This window comes from Muntiacus reevesi, chromosome 1 (genome assembly GCF_963930625.1).
Source record: "Muntiacus reevesi chromosome 1, mMunRee1.1, whole genome shotgun sequence".
Classification (NCBI taxonomy): domain Eukaryota; kingdom Metazoa; phylum Chordata; class Mammalia; order Artiodactyla; family Cervidae; genus Muntiacus; species Muntiacus reevesi.
In genome coordinates this window covers 186712864-186736438 of record NC_089249.1, presented here as the reverse complement: position 1 = coordinate 186736438, position 23575 = coordinate 186712864, and the positions used below count along the sequence as shown (strand labels likewise).

The window sequence follows — 23575 nt, the reverse complement described above, 5'->3', positions numbered from 1 at the left end:
GTTGGGGTGCAGACAGGGGTCATGAGGGAACACATTCTGAGTATCAGGGTGAAGTCTGAGAGGCTGGGATGGGGGGAGAGGGTAGTCACAGTAGGATTTGAGTCAGGGAACTGGGCCATAGGAAAGGGGATCGAGGGCCACAAATCAGGGGTGACCCCTTAGGGATTACGGAGTCGTTGGTCAAGGAGACAAACACTGATGTCCAGGCTGGAGTCTGAAGTTATCGTCAGGTAGGGGTCAGAGGGCAGAGTCAGGTGAAGGTGGGCTCAAGGGCTCATCAGACGCCGCCACAGTCAGGGACGGGGTGAGGGATAGGGTGGGGTCCTCACTTCATGCCCAGCGCGTCTTGGCCCACGGGTTCCCGCCGGCCCTTGTGTCCCGCGGCCGCGTCCTTGTGCAGCGCGAAGCCCTCGGGGAACCAGAGGGTGCTGTGCTCACGCTTGCGGCGGGCCACCATGACGCCGAGGACCAGGAGGACCAACAGGAAGACGCCGCTGGCCGCCAGCAGCGGTAACAGCGGCACGCTTGGTTCCGGCAGCTCCACCGGCTCCCCTGCGGGCAGGACGCAGGGGGTCTTTACCAGGGGCCCGGGCCCACCCGGGCCCACCCTCATCCCCTGACCCCGGGCCGGGCCTCACCCCGCGCCGCCCGCAGTGGGTAGGGGAAGTCAAGGCGCTCCACCGCCGACAACGCTCCCAAATAGTCCGCCGCGCTCTGTGCGTCAGGGAAGCAGTGGTCATTCTCGGGCGACTGCAGGCACAGACGGTTGTCAATCTCCAGCATCACTACAGAGCTGCGGAGACACGCGGGAAGGGCGGGACTCAGCAGGCGCTGCTACAAGCCCCGCCCCAGGCCCCGCCCACCGCCCCACGCGGCGCTCAGAAGAACCTCTACTCACCAGGTCCCCACTGACTCCCGTCCGGCATCCAATCCCCTCAAACTACCTTTTTTTAAATCCACTTACTATATATTTGGTGATAATAAGGATGTTTATTTTTTTTAGCTGTGGTCATGGTATTACAGTGTTTTTAAGAAGAGAGCTTATTTTTTTTTAGAGAAGCATACTGAAATGTCTACATATGAAGTGACACGCTATCTAGGAATTATTTTGACATAGTATGGGAACTAGGACAAATCGAAGGACTAGATATGAAACAGGAATGACCTGTGGGGGACTGCCCTCGTAATCCAACGGCTAAGACTCCCAGCACCAAGTTCAGGGGGCCTGGGTTTAGTTCCTGGTCAGGGCACTAGATCCCACATGCCACAACTAGAGACCCTACAAAGAAGATCAAAGGTCCTGTGAGCCACAACTAAGAACCAGCGAAGCCAAATTATATATATATATATATATATATATATATATATATATATATATATAAAGAATGGCCATATGTGCTCATTGTCAATGCTTGGTCCTAGGTACCTAGATGTGCACCTAGATCTGTTTTTGCATATGCTTAAAGTTCTTTGCCAATTCCCAAGCTAGTCTGGCTGTGGCCACCAGTGTCCTCTAAGTCATGAATCCAATGGCCATTGTTTTCCCATCAACATCTTTCTCAGGCTGGTGCATCCATCTCCTGCTGCCTATGAGCACTGGCTTCTAACAGTTGACAGCTATCCCTTCCCCCAGAGAACTAGACTCAGCAAAGTGGAGAGCCCTTCACTTGGGAGGTGACACCACTTAGGAAGCCCTAGGCCAGGGACCGACTGATGTGTACAAAAGCTGGCCCTTCTGTCTCAAGGCAGGACCAACCTTACCCTCCAGAGTTCTCCAAGGGATCAGGCTGCGGCCCGATCCTGGCTGAGGCTCCCTCCTGCCTCAGTTCCTGCCCCTGTCCCATCCTGCCTCCCTCATCCCCAATCAACCCAGAACACCCTTTCAATACATTGCCTATATCTGAATCTCCATCTCAGGCTCTGCTTCCAGGAACCCAACCCTCCAGACTTTTTCCTTCTTCAGGATACCCAGTACCCCAAGCCCTGGGTCTCCTTCTGTCTCTGCTCTTTCTGCTTCTCTTTTCTGAACTAATTTCTTTCAACCAATCTTTAGGACTCAGGGTCCCCATTTCATCCTTCTGTTCCCCACACGGCTCCCTACTTCTTTAAGTCCCTCCATGGCTACAATGATTGCCAAGCTCGTTGGTCTCACTTTTCAGACCCTAGCTGCCTCCTTAGGGTCTCCCTGAGACCCCCAGTTCCCTCCAGACTCTACAAGTCACAAAGTGATCCCGAATTTCCACCTGATGTCTTAATCTTTTTTAAAAGAGATTTTTAAAATAATTTTACTTGTTTATTTATTTTTGGCTGTGCAGAGTCTTCATTGCTCCACAAACTTTTCTCTAGTTCTGAAGAGCAGGGGCTAGGCTCGTTGCAGTGTGGGGGCCTCTCACCGCGCTGACTTCTCTTGCTTCAGGACACTGGCTCTAGGGATGTGGGCTCAGCAGTTGCGGTTCCTGGGCTCTAGAGCACAAGCTCAGCAGCTGTGGTGCACGAGCTGAGTCCCTCCACCGCTGGTGGGAGCTTCCCAACACAGGGATCGAACCAATGTCTCTTTGCATTGGCAGGTAGATTCTTTACCACTAAGCTGCCAGGGAAGCCCTGTGTCTTCCTCTTGATGAGAACACTTCCAGCAACTCAGTCACCCAGCCAAGGACTGGCACACCACCCATCCACCCATCTCCTTCATCCCAGTCAGAGGTCCTGCTCCTCACCTCTAACTTCCAGCCCTCCTCTCCGTGTCAGGGTCCTACCCTGTTCAGAAGCCACATCTCCCTCTGGTTCCTCCACCAGGTCACCAGCAGGAGAGTTTTATATTTTCCATTTATATTAATTTTGGACAGTTTAATACTGAAACTCCAACTAAAAATCATAATTTATCTACTTAAAAATGATCATAATATACACATTCGTGTTAAGTGGCTTCATTCATGTCCAACTCTTTGCGACCCCAATGAACTATAGCCCGCCAGGCTCCTCTGTCCATGGAATTCTCCAGGCAAGAATACTGGAGTGGGTTGACATGCCCTTCTATAGGGGATCTTCCTGACCCAGGGATCAAACCCACATCTCTTACATCTCCTGCATTGGCAAGAGGGTTCTTTACCACTAGCACCAACTGGAAAGCCCATAATATATAATGGAACTACATGTAACTTTGTTTTTTATTTTTACAAGTCTCCTATATGCTTCCCTTGTGGCTCAGCTGATAAAGAATCCGCCTGCAATGCAGGAGATCTGGGTTCAATCCCTGCATTGGGAAGATCTCCTGGAGAAGGGAAAAGCTACCCACTCCAGTATTCTGGCCTATACAGTCCATGGGGTCACAAAAAGCCAGACATGACTGAGCGACTTTTACTTCAGTATAAATTTTATAAGTTAAAAAATAAAAAATTAAAACAAAAAAGAGGGCAAGTTAGAGCCAGAGGTGGTATTGGAGCTCACAGAGCATAGGATCAGGCGGTTCAGTGAGAGGCTGGGGTGCAGACACGGGTCAGGAGGGGGGCTCTTCTTCTGCTCCCCAAAGGACCATTGCCCATGTCTGGAGGCACTTCTGGTTGTCACATCTGGGAGGGGGGAGATCTGTTGCCTGCATCCAGTGAGTAAAGGCCAGGGAAGATGCCAAACATCCTACAGTGTACAAGACAGAACAGCCCCTCACAGTAAAGAATGATCTGGCCCCAAATGTCAACGGTGCTGAGGTTGAGATGTGTGTATTATATGTATTATATAACGCTGTGTGTACTACCAAGAAGGCACTCCCATATGTTGGGCATTTCCTAAGCAGTGAAATCAATGAAAACATAACTGGACTAAAGGCCTAACCCAGAGCCTGAAACCTATTAGGTGCTTTATCAGATATTTCCGGAGTAAAGCCAAGTTCAGCCACAGTTTTAGAGTTTGAAGGGAACTTAAAAATAGCTAGAATAGGGGTTCCCAGATGTTAAGGGAAGTAAAACATACAAGGGGTTTGGCTTCCCTGGTAGCTCAGCTGGTAAAGAATCTGCCTGCAATGTGGGAGACCTGGGTTCCATCCCTGGGTTGGGAAGATCCCCGGGAGGAGGGCATGGCAACCCACTCCAGTATTCTTGCCTGGAGAATCCCCATGGACAGGGGAGCCTGGCGGGCTACAGTCCATGGGATTGCAAAGAGTCAGACACGACTGAGACTCAGCACAGCAAAGGCACAAGGGCTTGTGAACGGTGCCCCTTCCCTAGCATCTGCGTGCGCCCTCCACGGCTCCCCGGGGGTGGAGGCACTCACCCGATCACCTCGGGGGCCAGCTCCCGCCGGTTCCGGGACTCAGCGCCAGGCCCGGGCCGATGGTAAGGGAAGACCATGGCCTGACCGTTCTCGTCCAGACGGAAGCGCAGCGAGGTGCGCAGGATGCCGCTGAGCCGCTGCAGGAAGTCGGCGCTGGAGCGCAGCAGCTCCTCCGGCGGCAGCAGCACTGTGAGCACCAGGACGCCGCGGGCCAGCAGGGCCGGCACCTCACCCGCACAGTCCAGGCCGTCCCAGCCGCACTCCTCCGTGTTGCAGCCCTGGTCGCAGCGGCCGTCAGCGAAGTGGTCCGCGCAGTACTTCTCATACACTGGGCTGGGGGCGAAGGAGGGCGGGGTCAAGGGAGCCTCCCCCCCCAACCCCTAACCCCGCACGCCCCCACCTTGCCCCCAGTTGCACGAATACACCACAAGGCACCCAAGACTCCTCAAGGAGCAGAGAACTGGAATATATCCACATGCTTGTGGAATGTATCAGGCTTTCTGCAAAACCAGCCAGTTACTTTGCAATTATTAATAAGTCAATAACTATTGACAACTGCGTCCTAGGTGCTGAGCGCAGCTGTAGGCACTAAGGATATGGGTGAGGTGAAAACGTTAGTCACTCAGTCGTGTCTGACTCTTTGAGACCCCAAGGATGGTGGTCTGCCAGGCTCCTCTGTCCATGGAATTCTCCAGGCAGGAATACGGAAGTGAGTAGCCTTTCCCTTTTCCAGGGGATCTTTCCAACCCAGGGATCAAATCCAGGTCTCCTGCATTGCAGGCAGATTCTTTACCGACTGAGCTACCAGGGAAGTCCACTAAGGATATGGCCCCAACACAAAACCTAACCCACTTGAAACTGTCATTACAATGGGCAGAGGCATATATTAAAAATCATGAATGAGCAGAACATACGGTATTTTGATTACACACCAATAAAGGCTAAATGTAAACATACACATACCCACACACGAATTAAATGCTAAGGGAAAAAATTAAGCAGAGGAAGTGCTATGGGTGGCCAGGAAGGAGTTCACGGAGAGACTTGTGCTTGAGCAAAGACTTGAAGGAGATGAGGGAGGAGCCATGTGACTTCCTGAAGGACAAGCCAGAGTGAACAGCGAGTGCAAAGGCCCTGAGATGGGCCCAAGCCGGGAAATCTAAAGACTGAAGAAAGGCCAGGATGGCTGGAGCAGAATGAGACAGGGGGAGACAGAAGGACACACGCAGAGGGTCAGACAGGACAGAGAATATGGATGGATAGAGAGATTGTATGAGACAGACAGGCAGGCCTCATGAACACACAGAGAAGGTCAGAAGAGGGGCAGGGAAAGACCAGCAGGGCCATGGACAGATTAATGGGCATACAGAAGGGCAAAAACATGCATGGATGGACATAAGGACAGAAGGGGCATGTGAATGAACAGGTGGGCAGATGGGGCACACAGAGGGACAGACTGGCATAGAGACAGACAGATGGACAGATGGGGTCCAAGGATGGACAAGCAGGGGTGCAGACAGACAGCTGGGTGCATAGAGGGACAAAACGAATTCATGGATGGACAGAAAGGCCAACAAACAGGGTATAACGAGGGACAGATGGGGTACAGAGGCAGACAGAAAAACAGAAAAGGCTAATGGATGGACAAACAGACTGCCACATTGATAGGCATGGAACAAAGATGTACAGACAGGGCACAAGAATGGGAAGACACACAGACATAAATGGCACATGGATGGCTAGGTGAGGGGCACAGACAGACAAACTGCACGCGGATGGGCAGACAAGGGACACCAGGAAACAGACGGGGCAAACGAAGGCACAGCCCAACAGACAGACTGAGGACGGACTGACAAATCAAAGCAAACGGATGGACAGACAAGAGAAGCAGGGCCCACGGGTGGTCAGGTGTGGCACATGGACAGACAAGATCCCGGCTGAGGACGGACTCACTTGCAGGTGCGCTCGCGGCCGCCGGCGCGGCAGTCGAAGTTGTCGTAGAGGCAGGCGGGCGAGCTGCAGGCGGGGTCGCAGCGGCTGTTGTTGAACAGGAGCCAGCACTGCAGCGCCGCGCACTGCCGCCAGGGGTCGCTCACGCTCAGCGAGCAGTCGCCTCCGTCCCAGCCGCAGCCGGGGCTGTTGCACTCGCGGTCGCAGTTCTTGTCGCCGCTCTTGGCTTCGCAGGCGGCTCTCGGGCACACCGGCTCCTCCGGGACTTCGGGCATCGCCACGGATACCTCGGGCATCGTTGCGGGCACCTCGCAGCGCGGCCCGGTCCAGCCTGGCGCGCAAGCGCAGCGGAAGAAAGGCGCGAGCGGCTCCGGGCGGCAGGAGCCCCCGTGGAGGCAGGGAGAGGTCGCGCAACTGGCGTTGGCGGCCCCGGGGAACGACCCCCGGGAACCCCGGCAGGCGGGACCCGACAGCCCCGGGGGGCAGACGCAGCGCGGTCCACGGACCGTCTGCTGGCACGGGACACCCATTGGGCACTGCAGCTCCCGGCAGGAGCGTGCCACCCGCTCGCAACGCGGGCCCCAGAACGGCTGTGGGTTGGGTGCGGGGAGAGGAAAAAAGCGCGGGGGCAGGGGATGGAGAGAGAGAGAGAAGGGGAGGAGAAAGTAGGGAAGGTAAGAGAAATGGAAAGGTGGAGAAGCGGATTGGGGGTTGAAGAGGGAGAGGGAAGGAAATATGGAGGATCAGAACTTGGGAAAGTTGTGCCTCTGATCGCCCCAGGTCTGGCCCAACCTCTCCTAGCTCCCACTGCCAGCCCCACCTTACAGGTAAGCCCAAGCGTTCCCAAGAGGCAGCAACTCCAAATTCCAGAGAGACGCACACACAACCTCCAGGTAATTTCCGTATTTCCCAGAAATCCTCTTCCACTTCTTGTCCCCTAAAGCGTCACCCTCCCATGAGGCCATGCCCCCTAACCCCTGCCCCACCCGCTTCCAGAGACCCCGCTACCACGGGCCACCCCCACCTACCACCTACCGGGATGCAGTGGCAAGAGAAAATCAGCACACCCCCAGGGCCGGGGCTGGGACGGCACTGGCCTCCATGCTGACAAGGCTGAGACTCACAGGGAGACAAGACAGTCTGACAGCGGGGACCTTGGCAAGCAGGAGGACGCAGATCAGCTGCCTGTGGGAAACACAGGCAGGATCCCAGGACAGCCCCCTCTTCCCGTGCTCACCTGTGAAGCCAGGGTGACACAGGCAGCGGAAGCCCCCACCTGGGTCCTGCAGGCAGTCCCGGGTATGCGCCACGTGGCAGGCACCTGGGCGACACTCATTGATGTCCCCCTCACAGCGCAGGCCAGTGTATCCCGGGGGGCAGGTGCAGCGGAACCCACCCACCAGGTCCACGCAGGTACCATTGTGCAGGCACCGAGGCCCCAGGTCTAGGGCTGAGCCTGGGCCACAGTCATCCTCATTAATCTCGCAGAGCACGCCTGGGGGGTGGAGGATGGGGAACATCAGGAGGGCTCAGAAACCAAGCCTCCCCGCCTGTCCCCCAGCCCTGGTCCTGGCCTACCCAGCGTCCCTGGGGGACAGGAGCAGAGATAGTGGGCCACGAGGTCAATGCAGATGCCCCCATGCTGGCAGGGCTGGGAGGCACACTCGTCTATATCATCCTCACAGCTGTCACCAGTGTAGCCGGCTGGACACTGCAGTGGGGGCGAAACAGGGACCTCCTCAGCCCAGAGGGACACAGATGCTCCCCATGGAGATACAGAGAATCCCAGGGCAAAGGAGCACACGCAGTCATCCCACGCATGGAGACATGCTCAATGAGCAGAAACACACACCCAGTGCATGGAAACACCCAGACACAGAGGGCTACGGATAACACTCACTGCAAAGAAACACACACACATACAAATGTACAGGCAGTCACATAGGAGAAATACCCAGACACACCCAAGCCACACACGGCCAGAGACGCATACTCAGACACTGGCACATGTGTGCCATTCATACCCATAGAGACACCATGCACAGAGACACATACGTCCAAGAAATAACAAAAGACAGAGGCAGAGCCAGATGCAGACACCCTGAGATTTACCCAGAGTGACACCCACAAAGAGACACCCAGAGTCACAAAAGCAACAACCCAGACATGCCTAGAGAGGGACACTGCACCAGGCTCTAGACACAGAAACGTGTAGCCAGACTCACCCAGGAGTGAGCAGCCCTCCGTCTCCTCCCCTGGGTGCTCCTTACCTCGCACACATAACCGCCCATGTAGCCTCGGCAGGTGCCCCCATGCTGGCAGGGCTGAGCCAAGCAGGGGTCCATCTCCTGCTCACAGTGGCTGCCGGTGTGGCCCTCTGGGCACACACAGTAGTGGGAGCTGTCCTTGTCCACACACTGCCCACCCGCCTGACACAGCTGCTCCGTGGGCACCCCTGAGCAGAGGAGAGCGGCATCAGGCAGACTCCCTCCTCCCTGCCCCCGTCATACACAGCACACCCAGCATCCCCACTAGCCTCGGTCACCAAGGCGTCACACACATTCCACTGGGTTCCCACACATCCCCTCACATTGACACATACACGCGCGCGCGCGCGCGCGCTTTCAAAGCTCACATCAGCTAGGTCACACACGGCATCGCAGACATCCCAGTCGTTTCACAGTGATAGACACACACACCACCGTGTCCTGGCCATATCCACACACACTCACACACCCCACCACGTCCATAAGCTCTGATGCGCTCTCATTCAGCTCACCCTAGCAGGAAGTTTGTGCGCACACACCCAATCACGCACCCCCCCTCACCGATTTGGGCTGCGGCCTCTCTGCAGGGCAGGCTCCGGAAGTCACATAGGCGGCCGCTCCAACCCGGGGGGCAAAGGCAGTAGAAAGTGGACCCTGTCCGGGCACAGCGACCCCCATTCTGACAGGGCGAGCGGCTGCACCAGTCCACCAGCGTCTGTCGAGGAAGGCCGGAGTGTCCACACTCGGGGACCGCTAGAAACCCCGCCCAGCTTCTCCTCCAAGGTCCTGAGCAGGCTCCAGAACGCCTCTCCAGATTTCTCCCCCAGGATGCCTGCCAGGCCCCTCACCGCAATCCCTGTGCCAACTCCTCCCCAGGATCCAGGCTGCCTCCTCCACCAACCAAGGTACCCAAACGGCCCCTCCCCCAGAACATCCCTCTAGACTCCTCCCCCACGACTCCAGTGGCCCCGCCCACCTGGCACTGAGCGCCGGTGAAGCCCCCTGGGCAGGCGCAGCGGAAGCCGGGGTGGGCGGCAGTGCAGACGCCCCCGTGCATGCAGGGCCGCGAGAGGCAAGGGTCCGTCTCATGCTGGCAGTGTGCGCCAGTGTAGCCCGCGCGGCACAGGCAGGTGAAGGAGTTCACACCATCCACGCAGGTCCCTCCATTGAAACAGGAGCTGGAGGGAAAGGCGGGGCGCGTCAGGCCCCTCCCCTCAGAGGCCCCGCCCCGCTCATGGGCTCCCTCGGGCGGAAGCTGAGGTCCCCCAAAGGCCCCGCCCTGTCGTGTCCTTTAACCCCAGTACCCCAGGTGCTTCAGGGCTATGTGGAGGCCCCACCCTGGCCTGGCCTTGCTCCCGCAGGGACCAGGGTACCTAAGGTGACCTCCCAACAGATGTCCTGCCTCTTCCCGGACACGTTCCCATCAGGCATCAGAGTCCTGAAGTGGGTGTCCAGCAGAGGACTCCTTGTCCCTGGCTCCTCGGGTCCCACGCCCCATCCGATGCCAGGGTCCCTGCCCCCCAGGAGCGGCCCCACCCACCTGGGACTGCAGTCGGGGAGGTCCTGCTCGCAGCGGAAGCCGCCATAACCGGGTGGGCAGGTGCAGGTGAAGGAGGCCACGTGGTCTGTGCAGGTGCCTGAGCCGCAGGGGCTGCTCAGACACTCGTCCACGTCTCGGGCGCAGCGGGGGCCAGCAAAGCCAGGGAGGCAGGAGCAGGAAAAGGAGCCCACTCCGTCCTGACATGAGCCACCATTCAGGCAGGGGTCTACGGTCAGAAGGGAGGAGGTCTGGTCACGCACCTCACCCCCTGACCTGGCCATGCCTTGCATAAAGGAAAATCGGGAGAAAACCAGGCTTCGTTGGGAGGAGCACACTTAGCCAGGGGAACCAAACCCTGTCCTCTCTGAGGCCTCATCCCCTCCCTTATCTGATGGAAACCTCCTCTATGTGGAAGGGAGGAAAGGCTTGAGAAGCTCCCAAAAGGTCCCTTTGAGCTGCCAAGTGCTAGTTGCCTGTGTGCTTGCTATGTCGCTTCAGACATATCTGTATCTGTTTGACTCTATGGACTGTAGCCCGCCAGGCTCCTCTGTCCACTGGATTCTCTGGGCAAGAATACTGGAGTGGGTTGTCATGCCCTCCTTCAGAGGATCACCCCCACCCAGGGATCGAACCCTCATCTCTTATGTCTCCTGCATTGGCAGGTGGGTTCTTTACCACTAGCACCACCTGGGAAATTCCAAGTACTGGTTGCATCTACTTAATTCCTGAGTTTGGCACAGGAGGTCTCCTCCAGGCCTGGGCTAGCCAGTATAGTGACCACTGACTACATGTGGCTCTTGAGCACCTGACATGTGGTTGGTCCAATTTGAGATGTACTGTAAGCATAAAATTGACACCAGATAGCAGATCATGAAGATTCCATATGAAAAAAGAAAAAATAATGTAAAATACCTCAATCATTTTATATTGATTACATATTGAAATGATAATGTTTTTATATATTAGGTTAAATAAAATATATTATTAAATTTAATATCACCTGTTGTCATTTTGTTTGCTTTTTAATGTGGCTATTAGAAAATAATTAATTCAAGGACTTCCCTGGTGGTCCAGAGGTTAAGACTACCTGCTCCCAATCAATGCAGGGGGCCTGGGTTTGATCCCTGGTAAGGGAACAAGATCCCCCATGCTGCAACTAAGATCCAGTGCAATGAAATTTTTTTTAAAATTAATTCAAAAATTAAAAAAGATTTTTTAAAATATCAACTAAAAAAATTAATTCATATGTGACTTGCATTATTTGTCTATTGAACAGTGCTCCTGGTGACTAAGGGGCCTATTATCTCATACTTTACATACAATTTTAACTTGCTTGCTGCCAGAGGCAGTTTACAGGCTTCGGAGTCAAACAGACCTGTGCTCCTATCCTAGCTCATCTCTCTACTTGCTGCACGACCTTGGGCAAGTCACTTAACCTCTGTGGGGTCTCAGTTTTCATGAACAAATGGGGAAAGTAAGACAACTGTGAAGATGAAATGAAGGTGCAGTGCTAGGCATACTGCAGCAACTTGATGAACATGGTTCCTAGGTCAGAACCCTCCCCCCAAGAGCTCCCTTGAACTCACTGGGGTCACAGTCATCGATGTCCTGATCACAGGAAGGGCCACTGTAGCCCTCATGGCAGGTACAGCTGAAACTCCCTGCCAGGTTGGTGCAGGTACCATGGGGACCACAGGGTGAGAGGCTGGCACACTCATCCACATCCTGCTGACATCGTGGGCCTGAGGGTGGGGAGCAAAATAACATCCAGGATTAGCAGATACAGGGTAGGGTCGAGGAGTACCTGGTGCTCAGGAGGAATCTTAAGACTGACATAGATGAAGGCAAGAACATTTTGCCTCTGGGCGTTTTGCACATACTGTTCTAGCATGCCCCTCTCCTTATTTCAGCGGGTGGAGAATGTGATTCTGTGATTGAGGCCTGCTCCTCCAGGCTCTCCCCAAACTCTCAGCCTGAATTCTAGATTCTCAAGCCCTTATCAAACCAAAACCAGTCACTCCTAAAGGAAATCGACCCTGAATATTCATTGGAGGGACTGAAGCTGAAGCCAAATCTCCAATACTTTGGCCATTTGATGCTAAGAGCCAACTCATTGGAAAAGACCCTGATGCTGGGAAAGATTGAGGGCAAGAGGAGAAGGGGACAACAGAGGGTGAGATGGGAGGTTGTATGGCATCACTGATTCAATCGACGTAAATCTGAGCAAACTCCGGGAGATGGTGAAGGACAAGGAAGCCTGGCGTGCTGCCCTCCATGGGGTCAAAAGAGTCAGATATGACTTAGCAACTAAACAATGAACAACACAGCCCATATCCCTTCCTCTTCTCCTGAACTGACTACAGAGGCTCCAAGTGTCTCTGTCTAGCTCTGTTCCTTCCTAGAAGGAAGCTCCCTTAAAAGGCAGAACCAGGTGCAGTGGCTAAGACTCTGTGCTTCCAAAGCAGGAGGCCTGGGTTCAATCCCTGGTCAGGAAACTAGATCCCACATGCTGCAACTAAGACCCAGTACAGTCAAATAAATAATAAGTAAACAACTTACTAAAAAAAATATTTTTTTTAAGGCAGAGCCAGGGTGGGGTGGGGATACTCCTTCTCTGGGTCCTCAGCATCACCCAGTATGGAGCAAGTTGCAGAGGAGGTGAAGGACAGAAGAAGCAACTGGTGTACCTTGCCAACCAGGGGTGCAGGAGCAGACAGCCAGCTGGCCAGGAGCAGACTCACAGTAGCCCCCATGCTCACAGGGATTCGGGGTGCAGGGGGACAGCAGCTCACACTGATGGCCTGTAGTGGGCAGGCAGAGTGAAATAGTCTTGAGAGATTCCTTGATCCCATCTCCCCGCAAGGTCCCCACCTTGATACCCACCTCCCAAGCTCCCGTGTAAGAGTGTGAAAGGAAAAGAAAAAAGGGGCAAATGCAGAGAAGGAGGAAAGAATGAAGCAGAAAGGAAATAAGAAGGAAGAAGGAAGGAAGAGGCCCTGGGGAGGAAAGGTGGAGACACGCACCCTGGATACCAGGGGGACAGGTGCAGCGGAAGCCCATTCCATCACTGGTGCAGGTGCCGCCTGCCCGGCAGGGACGGGATTCACAGGCATCTCGAGTGAGACTCTGACTGCACTGAGGGCCACTCCAGCCAGGTTCACACACACAGTGGAACCTGGTGAGGGAGGCAGTCAGGGCTGGCAGGAGGGTAGGGAAGCTGCGGGGGTCAGGGAGCTGGGGAGAGACCTCACCCTCCAGGCGCATCGTGGCAGATGCCATGATTGCAGGGATCCTGGGCGCAAGGATGGCTTGGGGGAAGGCAGAGCGGGGGCAGGGAGCCAGCTGGGCAGAGGCATCGGAAGCCATTTTCACCATCCACGCAGGAGGCTCCCTCGCCGCAGGGGTTGGACGCACACTCGTTGATCTCCACGTTGCAGAGGGGCCCTGGGGAGCAGGCAGGCAACCTCGTCCCAGGACAAGGATAGCGGAGCCAACCAGGGAAGGGTAACCTTGCCCCATTTAGCACAGTCACACCCTTGAGTAAGGACCATCTCATTTGCTTCGTAACACATCAGCTCTTGTGCAAATTAGGACAGCCACCTCCGTAACCCAGAGATACCTCGCCCCAGATCACCCTCGCCCCCAAACTTATATGAAGTCACTTTCATTTCCGCCAAGGATTGCCTTGGCCCCACTCAGAAACACCTCAACCTGAGTGTGAATACCTTCATGGACATACCAGGATAATCTTGAGCCAACATGGGGACACATGCCAATGAAAGAAAGCAAAATTCTCAGGGCAAAGCATGGACAATCCCTAAGGACAAGCACGTGCAAACAGAGGAGCAAAACCTGGCCAGGAAAAATAGGTAATTTCACCCTCACTCTACAAAGACCCTGTTTCCATGGCAGCCACTTGCCCACCTGTGAATCCAGGCTGGCAGACACAGTCATAGCGGTTGATGCCGTCCCGGCAGACTCCAAAGGTGCAGGGGTTGCTAGCACAATCATCAGTGTTCACCTCGCAGTTCACACCTGGGGAAGGGGAACACGAGTGAGATTGCCACCACCGTGACCTGCCAGAAACACCATTTCTAAACCCTCTGTGTCCCATATGTACTATTCCTCTCCCAGACCAGCCCCTGGCCCCACCTGTGGTGCCAGGAGGGCAGCGGCAGAGGTATTTGTCCACCAGGTCTAGGCATTTGCCTCCGTGTCGGCAGGGCTGGCTTCGGCATTCATCCACCTGGCTTTCACAGCGCACGCCGGTGTAGCCCGGGGCACAGGCGCACGAGAAACTGGCGATGCCGTCCACACAGCGCCCGTGGTGGCAAGGGTCTGGCGAGCAGTCATCCACGTTGCGCTCACACACTGTGCCCTCGAAGCCTGCAGTGGACAGAGGGTCAGGCTCCACCCACTGGCCAAGGTCCTGCCCATAGCCATGGCCTCTGCCCAATCCTAACTCAGCTCTCCCTCAGGCCCGGCCCAGTGAGCCAATAGGAGGCAGGCTCAGTTCAGGCTCCGCCCCTGGCTGGCGCCAGAGGCCATCCAGCGGCAAGCTCTGAGACTTGTCCCTGGCCAGGACCCTACCAGTTAAATCACACCCCTAGCGAGACCCTGCTTCCAATCCTTACACCACCAGCCCTGATTTGCCTCTCCCTCCACTGGGGATGTGGACACATGGGAGGTTCCTGGGCTTCCCAGGTGGTTCAGTGGGTAAAGAATCCCCTGCAATGCAGGAGAGATGAGTTTGATCTCTGGGTGGGGAAGATCCCCTGGAGGAGGGCATGACAACCCATTCCAGTATTCTTGCCTGTAGAATCCCATGGACAGAGAAGCCTGGTGGGCTACACAGTCCATTGGCTCGCACAGAATGGACACAACTGAAGTGACGAAGCAGGACAGTACGGGAGGTCCCTGGAGATGGAGGGGTTTGGACGGGGTCCCTCCAATCCAGTGCACATCTATCCTACCAGAGCCTTTGGGCCCACCCCTTGCCTTACCTCTGCTTATGTCCACGATTGGCTCCTCCTCCTGGCTCTTTCATTGGTCCTGCTCCGGGCCTGCCTTGCGGCAGCTCTGTCCCCAACTTTCCCCCAAGTGTATTATTGGCCCTTTTCCCCCACTAGCCCCGCCTCCAGATTCCTGCCATCTTGTCATTGGCCTGCCCTCACCCTCTGCGCAGCGGCACTCGTAGCCATCTGGCTGGTCCACGCACTTGGCTCCGTTCCGGCAGGGTGTGCTGGCGCACTCATCCACATCCAGCTGACACATGGCCCCACTGAAGCCTGGAGCGGGGAGTGTGAGATAAACAGAGGGACCCAAGTAGGGCCAGAGCTGTCACCCCTCACCAGTGCTGCCTGGGTTGGGTGGGAAGCCCATTTATTTTTAAATTAACTTCATAAGGTGGTATCTGCTATATAGATACAGATATAAGCTCCCATCCTGGAGTCTTTGCCCCAAAAGGTCTTTCTCAGACTCCCTGGCCCAGAGTCCTCACCCGAGGGGCACGTGCAGCTGAAGCCATTGACTCTGTCCTTGCAGACCCCACCGTTCACACACGGGCTGCTCTGACACTCATCCATGTCCACCTCACAATAGGTGCCGGTGAAACCTGGAGGGGTGGAGGGAGGGGGGTCACAGCAATGAGGGTTTAGCTTCTGGTCTGAAGGGAGAGCAAGGGGGGACATACCCTGCTTCCCCTGAGCCTTGGCCCTGACCCCAACCCATCCCTAGATTCAGTTTTCAGACTCAGGCCAGATCTTCATTCAGCATGGCCCCAAATGGTTCAAGGCTTGAGACTCCATGTGGGCATGTCTTCAGACCACCTCCTTCCTTCTTCAAATTATGCCTTTTCCCCAGCTCCCAGCCAAGGGCCCACCATAGCCTTGTGCCCAGCCTCAATCTCACCCCAGCATCAGTGCATCTCTGTCCAGTCTCCACTGTGACCCCTACTCCAGACCCTGGTCCTGCCCTCATGTCATTCCCATCCCACAGTGCGTCCAGACTCCACTCCCAGCCCATCTGAGGTTCTCCTGACTCCACTGGACCATGTCCCCAGACTCAGCTCTGGCTCTGCCTCCCCCTCATCCCAGGCTTCAGTCTCTCACCCTTCCAGTTCTGTCTGCTCTGGGCCCCTCTGCCTGAAGGCTTTTCTCACTCCGCCTCCCAGCCTCAGGCCCCGCCTCAGTCATGCCCACCACACACCTGCCATGCAGATGCAGGTAAACTGGCCTATGCGGTCCAGACACGTGGCCTGGTTGCGGCAGGGTCCTGAGAGGCATTCATTGACATCGGTCTCACAGCGCGGGCCAGTGTAGCCACGGCCGCACTGGCACAGGAATGAGCCCTGTGTATTCACACACCGGCCCAGGTGCTCACAAGGGTTGGCACCTGCAAGGTGGAGTCACAGTGTGGGTGTGGGAGGCTGAGGAGCAGCCTCTCCCCTCCTTCCCTGCCCTCAGACTGCGCCCCTCACCAATGGAACACTCGTCCACATCCTGGTCGCAAGCTCCGCCTGTGAAACCCGGTGGACAGGTGCAGATGGCCCGGCCATTCACCGGGTTCGTGTCACAGATAGCATCCTCATGACAGGGGTTGCTGACACAAGCATCGTCCAGATGACACAAAAGTCCTGGGAAAGAGTAAGTGGAGGTCAAGGGCAGACCATCCCCCGGCTCTGCCCAAAGGTCCCACATCCCTGAACATTGTAGTGTTTTGTTTTGTCGTTTGTTTTTATTAACCAGCAGTGTATTTAGTGGGCTTCCCAAGTGGCACTAGTGGTAAAGAATCTGCCTGCTGATGCAGGAGACATAAGAGATGCAGGTCCAATCCCCAGGTTAGGAAGATCCCCTGGAAGAGGACACGGCAACCCACTCCAGTATTCTCTCCTGGAGAATCCCATGGACAGACGAGCCTGGCAGTGCTGCAGTTCATAAGCAACTTAGCGTGCACATACATATTTAGTAGCTATTCTCCCCCAATCATTTATTTAAAATTTAAACATACAGAAAAGTTTATTCATATACCCATCACCTAGATTCAACTATTATAACTTTATTTTTTCTGAACCATTTGAAAATAAGTTGGAAGCATCCTCATATTGTTTTTAAAATCTATTGACCCTTTTTATGATTCTAAGACGGTCCTAGCATTAAGTTTTTGCCTCTGCAGTACCCTCTGCCTGACATACCCTGCCCTCCGCTCCAAGTCCCCCTCCCAAACATCTTCTCTGATCTTTGCCCCTCCCAAAAGTCCCATCTCCTTCTGAGTCACAGTTTAGCTCTCCATTCCTGTGACTTCTTCCCTGGACTGTCTGCCCTCCCAGGCCTCTCCCAGGTTTATCCTTCACCCCAAACCCAGCTTCTAGCATAAGCATTAAGCATAAGCTTAATTAATTTAGAACAATATGTTTAATTATGCTTCTAGCATAGCATAAGTCTGACTCAAGTCAGACTCCATCCTTGGCCCCACTCAAGAGCCATCAGTGGCTCCCTGCTGCCTTCAGGGAAAAAAACAGTCACTCACCAGTTTTGCCCATGGGGCAGGCACAGTAAAAAGAGGCCACACGGTCGTGGCAAGTGGCCCCGTGGAAGCACACGGCCGTGGCGCAGTCATCAATATTCTGACTGCAGCTCTCACCCGTCCAGCCATTGACACACACACAACTGTGGCCGCCCAGTGTGTTGAAGCAGGTGCCCCCGTTGTGGCAAGCGTTGGGCTGCAGCTGACACTCGTCCACGTCCTCCGTACAGAACTGGCCTGTGGCACACAGATGCATCAGTCCCCTTACCTGGCGCGTGCCCGTCCAGGGGCCCCCTCAGGTTCCACCGCTCACCTGTCCACTCCGGAGGGCACTGGCAGTTGTAGGTGTTGACACCATCCACGCACGTCCCCCCGTTTAGACACCGGTGCCCTGGACAGTCGTCCACATTCACTTCACAGTTCTGGCCCTCGAACCCTAGCGTGGAGCGCAAGGACGGTCACTGCCAGGCGGGCCTGCTGTCCCGCCGCCTCTGCTGCCTCCCCCGGGTACAGCTCCCTCACCAGGAAGGCAGGCACAGTCATAGGTGAGGTCGCCGCTCTGCCTACAGGTGCCCCCGTTGCGGCACAGGGAGGGAGCGCAGGGTGCCGCGGCGCTCTCACACAGGGGCCCGGTGTAGCCACCTGGGCACTGGCAGCGGAAGGAGCCGGGCGTGTTGAGGCAGGTGCCACCGTGGCGGCAGGGCCCGCCCGCCCGGCACTCGTCCACGTCGCTCCGGCAGCTGCGGCCCTGGAAGCCGGGTGGGCAGGAGCACAGGTAGCGGCCATCGGAGCCCACGGAGCAGCGGGCGCCATGGGCACAAGGGCTGCTGAGGCAGGGGTCTGGCAGGGAGCAGTCGGGGCCTGCCGGGAACCAGGAAGGGTGAGCCCAGGCCGACCACACCCTTGCCTGCCTTCAGCTCCCTTCCAGACCCCCCTTTACCTCGGAAGCCCCGGGGACAGCGGCAGGTGAACCGGGCGGTCCCCGCCACCACCGAGCTCTGGCAGACACCACGGCCAGCACAGGGGCCGGAATGGCAGGGGTCTTCCAGCTGACACCGTTCACCCACCCAGCCTGGTGGGCACCTGCGGACAGACACGACCTGGTGGGGAAAGTCAGGGCAGAACAGCCCAAGACACAAGAGAGACACACCAGACAGACCAGAAGCACACACACTCATTCATCCACGCAAGTTTCCCTGAGCATACCTACTAGGTTCTTAGCAATGGGAATACAGCGTGCGTGCTAAGTCACTTCCATCATGGCCAACTCTTTGCAACCCCATGGACTGGCTGGCTCCTCCATCTCTAGGATTCTCCAGGCAAGAATACTGGAGTGGGTCACCATGCCCTCCTCCAAGGGATCTTCCCAACCCAGAAATTGAACCTGCATATCTCTTAAGTCTCCTGTATGGGCAAGTGGGTTCTTTACCACTAGTGCCATCTGAGAAACCCAAGGAATAGTGGTCCCTACCCTCTTGATGTTCATAGCTGGGTCTGGCAAAGAGAAGATATACAAACAATGAATGAATAAGCAACATGCAGGTGGGGGGGGCAGCGGGTAGTTCAAGCCATGGGGATCATGAAGGATGCAGTTGGGCAGAGTGGTGGCCCCAGAAAAATTATGTCCATGACCAAGAACCTGTGACTGTGACTTTATTTGGAAAAAGAAATGTAATTAATGATGTAATTAAATAAAAGGTGTCTAGATGAGACCATCCTGATTATCCAAGCTGGCCCTAAACTGAGTGACAACTGTCCTTACAAGAGAAAGGCGAAGACTTCTGGCCTCCAAAACTGCGAGAATAAATTTCTGTTGTTTTAAACCACCCAAGTTTGTGGTCATTTGTTCCACAGCCACAAGAAACTAAAAACACAGGATAAGGAGGACAGAGGGATGGGGGTGGGGGAAAGGCAACTATGTTTTCACAAAGTGAGGGAAAAAAGAAGACTGTGTGGGAGAAGAAAGTGAGGGAGGGGGCCACGGGCCTGTGTGGGGAAGACTAGAGGAAATGGCAAATGCAAAAGGTCTCAGGTTCCAGAAGACAACCAGCCAGGCGCACACAGATGGGCAGAACCCCCAAAGGTACCAGACGAGACGGACACGCTAACACGATGCAATGGGCTGGCAAAGACTCAGACCCCAACCCACAGCCTCATTCACCAGTACGGACTAACTCTCACATGCCAGACAAGAGGACTTCCACAAAGCCTCAGTTCCTTTCCTGGGGGCACAGAGACCCCTTCCTCCCGTTGCGGGGAGGAGGTGGCCACCAATGCTGGCGCCCCCTGTTGGGGGAAGGTCCTTCAGCCTCCAGCCCCCTCCAAACGCACCAAGGCCACCTTGAGGGTGAGGGTACAGACGGGCGCTGGTCACAAGACTAGAAACCTCCAGAGTGGGGTTAGAGGGCGGGACTTGGACCGGCCCCCGACGCTACCCGCCCCTCGCCTGGGTTCCTCCCTGTGGCCTGTCCCGGTCGCTTGGGGCTAAACTTAAGTAGCTGACTCAGTCCTTAGCGTCACCCACAAGATTCCCCCCACCCCAGCCCCCAGCGAAACAAGTCGGGGCACGAGCCGGTGCAGAGAGAGAACCCAGTTCCCAAACCCCCTCCCCAAAGATCCGCAGGGCAAGGACCGCCGCCAAGACTGTGCGCCGGGAGGGGGCGTGCTGCGCTGGGCGCCGAGCACTGCGAATTCTTCCTCCCCCAACCACGCGCGCGCGCGCACGGCAGGCAGGGCGTGGCCGCGCGGCCCTCTCCCAGCGCCCCCGGCGGGTTCCCACGCTCTGTGCCCCGCGCCCCTGCCGACCGGTCGGGCTGGTTCTCCGCTGCCGCGCCCCGCCCAATCGCCTGGGCTTCACCGGAGACCGCTGGGGGCGAGAGAGTGGGGGGGTGGGGCGCGGAGCATGGACTCGGTTGGGGGACTGGCTGGGGAAGAGGTGATGACTAGAGGATAGACTAGGGTTTGAGAGACTTTGAGAGTTGGAGGATCCATGGAGGGGCGACAGACTGCGGGATCCGCGAAAGGAATTTGAAGGAGACTAGGGATGAGGGGGTGCGTGGGGAGAGGTTCCAACGGACCACCTCTGGAGACCAAGCCCGGCGCTCCGCTCCGGGCGATCCGGGCTCCGGGCGGCCGCGCGGGCCGGTGATTCACCTGTCGGGGGGGCGGGGCAGCCGGGGGCGTATTCACCTGTCGGCAGCTTTCCAGGCGCGGGGTCCCAGAGCGCAGGCGCCCGGTCCCGCGACTCCGCCTCCCAAGTGAGAAGCGCCAGGTGAGGTCACACTTTCCCCCCTATTCCCACCATCCCAACCCGAGGAACCCGCTCTACCAGGCTGAGACCCCCCCCCCCCCCCCGCATCGAGGTGAGTCAAAGTGCGTGTGCAACTTCAAAGGGTCTCTGAAGTCACCCCAGACCCACCCAGCTTGGGCCGGACACACAAGTTGCTGAATAAATGGATGCATTTAATGAATCGACCAATGGCTACTGGGTGACCTGCTATTATTAATGATGATCTTATAAAAGGAACCAAGCATTTTCCCATAACCTCAGAGGTTCCTCCTTATGGCACCTATTTTCCACGTCTCTACCATTAATAAAAATACCATTTATTGAGCACTTACTGTAGGCTCGACACTATTTACAGTCAACTCCACAAAGGAGGGAACTGTTATTGCCCCATTTTCCGGATGCAAAAATGAGGCTCAGAGAGCTCAAAGCACTTGCTCAAGGTTATCCCAGAGCCCAGAATTCAAATTGATCTCTGTCTGCCTCTGCTCAGCAATTTCCCAGGCCCTGCCCTGCTTTCCCAACCCTCTGCCTTTCCTTGTACTTTCCAACAACTGCATTTGGGGGGGACTTTGGTCACAAGTCAGGCAGAAGGATCATATTTTACAGATCAATGAGGTTCAGAAAGGGGAAGTGACTCACTCAAGGTCACACAGAAAGTAAGTGGCAGAGCAGCGCTCCTGTGGCCCCACCACTAAATCTTGAGATGTGGGAAGGTGCAGATGCTATCCCCACTACTGCCAAACCACTGTTACTAGTCCCTGAAAATCTGTTGATTGAATAACTATTTGTCCAGCAAGGGATTTACACAAGACCACAGGCAGCAGAGAATTCGGTGTAGTTGGCGTTAGTGGGCCCATTTTCCAGACTAGGACACTGAGGCTTAAAAAGTCAGGTCATCAGCAACATGATGTGGGATTTGAACCCCAGCCAGGCAGACTCCAGAGCCTCTACTCCTAGCTCTACTCCATCCAATGGGGAAACAAGAGGTTGCCCAAGCCACACACTTGAAGGAAGTGGTGGAAGCATCTATGGTGAACAGAGGCAGGGGGAGAAGACAGACCGCCTCCCCACACAGGGCCCACTGATGGCTCAGAGCCAGGCACTCACAGGCAGGCAGCCTCCCGGGAGGGCAGCTGGGTGCAGCGACCTCCGTTCACACACGGGCTTCCGTCCAGGCAGGGGGGGGCTGGGTGGGGGTGAAGGAAGGTGGGGGTGTCAGGCAGGCGCCCAGGAACCCCAGCCTGGATTGAGACTCCGTCCTTTCCTCCCTCGGGCAACAGCTGCACCAGGCTGGGGGCGTCTCTGCGAGGGCAGGGAGCCCCCCCATTCACAGTTCCCACGGCCCCCCGCCCCGGCCCCAGCTGTTGGGGCTGCAGCTGTCACTGCCAACTCGGGCCCTGGGAACCACAGGCAGGGGCAGGCAGGAGGAGGGGCCGACTTGTGCCAGATGTGGGGGCTCAGAAGCTGCCAGAATGGGGGGCAGGAAGTGGGGGCGCTGCGAGGGTTGAAGGGAGGTCTGGGACTGTGTGCCTAGATCCCGGGGCTGTGGAGGGGCAGGGGTGGGGAGTCCTGGGGCCCCGGGCCTCATCCTGCTGATGTTGGGCATCTACTCCAACTGGGCAGGCCTGCGTGCTAGTTCTGGGGAGAGATGCCAGGGCATGAACGAACGCCGCGCGCAGCCAGCAATTGGGCGTTACAGGGACGGGGTCTGTGTTGAGGGAGGGGCAGCTGGCACAGGCTGACCTGTCCAGCATCCTCACCCCTAAGGGCTGTGTCTCTCTGCGGTGTGGCACAGACTAACTGTCCTGTCGGATGGGTCAGGGCTGGGGCGGGATGTGAGTTAGTGGGGCACTGTGTGAGCCGGCAAGTGTGGGGCCGCTTGTGCATGTGTGCCTGTGTGTACAAGCAGGAGAGAGAAAAAGGGAGAGGAAGAAGATGAGAAAAACAGACAGACATAAAAGAAGGAAACTAGAAGCAGGCAGACACAGAGAGGAGATCAAGAAGGACAGAGACAGAGTTTAAAAAATGAAGAGGAGAGACCGAGATAAACTGGACATGCGAGTGCATTAAACATGGCTTCTGTCCCTTCCTCAAGGCACAAGCAGCCAGGACACTATCACCCAGACAGGAGCCCAGGGCTGTTTGTGAACTCACGCTGTGGGCCTTGCTGAGCGGTGGGCCCTGTGGGCCATGTGTGTGTCTGCATGGCCTGCATGGATGTAGAGATGCTTGTAGGCTGAAAGTTGTGTGTCCATGTATGTGAACTACGTATCTGGGTATATAGCTGTTGTGTCTGTGTGTGACTTGTATGTGCATGGGTGTGTCTGGGTATGGGTTGGATGTGCTCGTATACCTGCATGTGTCAGCTGGGTGTAGGCATGTCCTTGCCTCTGTCTATATGCATCTGAGTGTGTGCAGACAGTGAGTGTGAGGCCTTGGGCTGGTGGTGCAGGGTATGTGTGAACATGTGTGATCGTATGAGCACGTGTGAGCTGTGAATGTCTGTCTTATGTGAGCTGGGTGTGCACATGTGCGGGTGTACTCAATGTGTGTGTGCACGCACATACACATCTGCATCTCCACATGTGTGGCCCAAGATTGTGTGTCCTGTGAGTGTATGACAGGCCATGTGGGGGCGGCTGCTCCTGCCCACTCCTGCCCCATCTGCCCGCCCCGGGCTGGGCTGGCTGGGGAGGCCTGTTTCCTCCCTACCCCTCCCCGGGCTGAGCCCCACAGCAGCGT

The 23575-nt window shown here is 56.1% G+C and overlaps 1 protein-coding gene across 1 annotated transcript in view; it reads right to left on the bottom strand.

The window, feature by feature from the left end:
- The window catches only part of NOTCH3 (notch receptor 3), a 39282-nt gene that overhangs the window by 14537 nt on the left and 1170 nt on the right, over positions 1–23575 (bottom strand). The window contains exons 2-27 of the mRNA XM_065917561.1: positions 21941–22019; positions 18485–18627; positions 18067–18405; positions 17858–17980; positions 17548–17781; positions 16499–16654; positions 16228–16413; positions 15521–15634; positions 15195–15308; positions 14173–14406; positions 13945–14055; positions 13272–13464; positions 13044–13195; positions 12708–12821; positions 11607–11762; positions 10021–10246; positions 9457–9658; positions 9042–9195; positions 8484–8668; positions 7792–7924; positions 7451–7708; positions 7249–7367; positions 6217–6803; positions 4264–4596; positions 639–793; positions 330–552 (exon numbers count right to left, since the gene is read on the bottom strand). Coding sequence (XP_065773633.1) covers positions 330–552; positions 639–793; positions 4264–4596; positions 6217–6803; positions 7249–7367; positions 7451–7708; positions 7792–7924; positions 8484–8668; positions 9042–9195; positions 9457–9658; positions 10021–10246; positions 11607–11762; positions 12708–12821; positions 13044–13195; positions 13272–13464; positions 13945–14055; positions 14173–14406; positions 15195–15308; positions 15521–15634; positions 16228–16413; positions 16499–16654; positions 17548–17781; positions 17858–17980; positions 18067–18405; positions 18485–18627; positions 21941–22019 — 5023 coding nt within the window. The remainder of the gene's footprint in view (positions 1–329; positions 553–638; positions 794–4263; positions 4597–6216; positions 6804–7248; positions 7368–7450; positions 7709–7791; positions 7925–8483; positions 8669–9041; positions 9196–9456; positions 9659–10020; positions 10247–11606; positions 11763–12707; positions 12822–13043; positions 13196–13271; positions 13465–13944; positions 14056–14172; positions 14407–15194; positions 15309–15520; positions 15635–16227; positions 16414–16498; positions 16655–17547; positions 17782–17857; positions 17981–18066; positions 18406–18484; positions 18628–21940; positions 22020–23575) is intronic.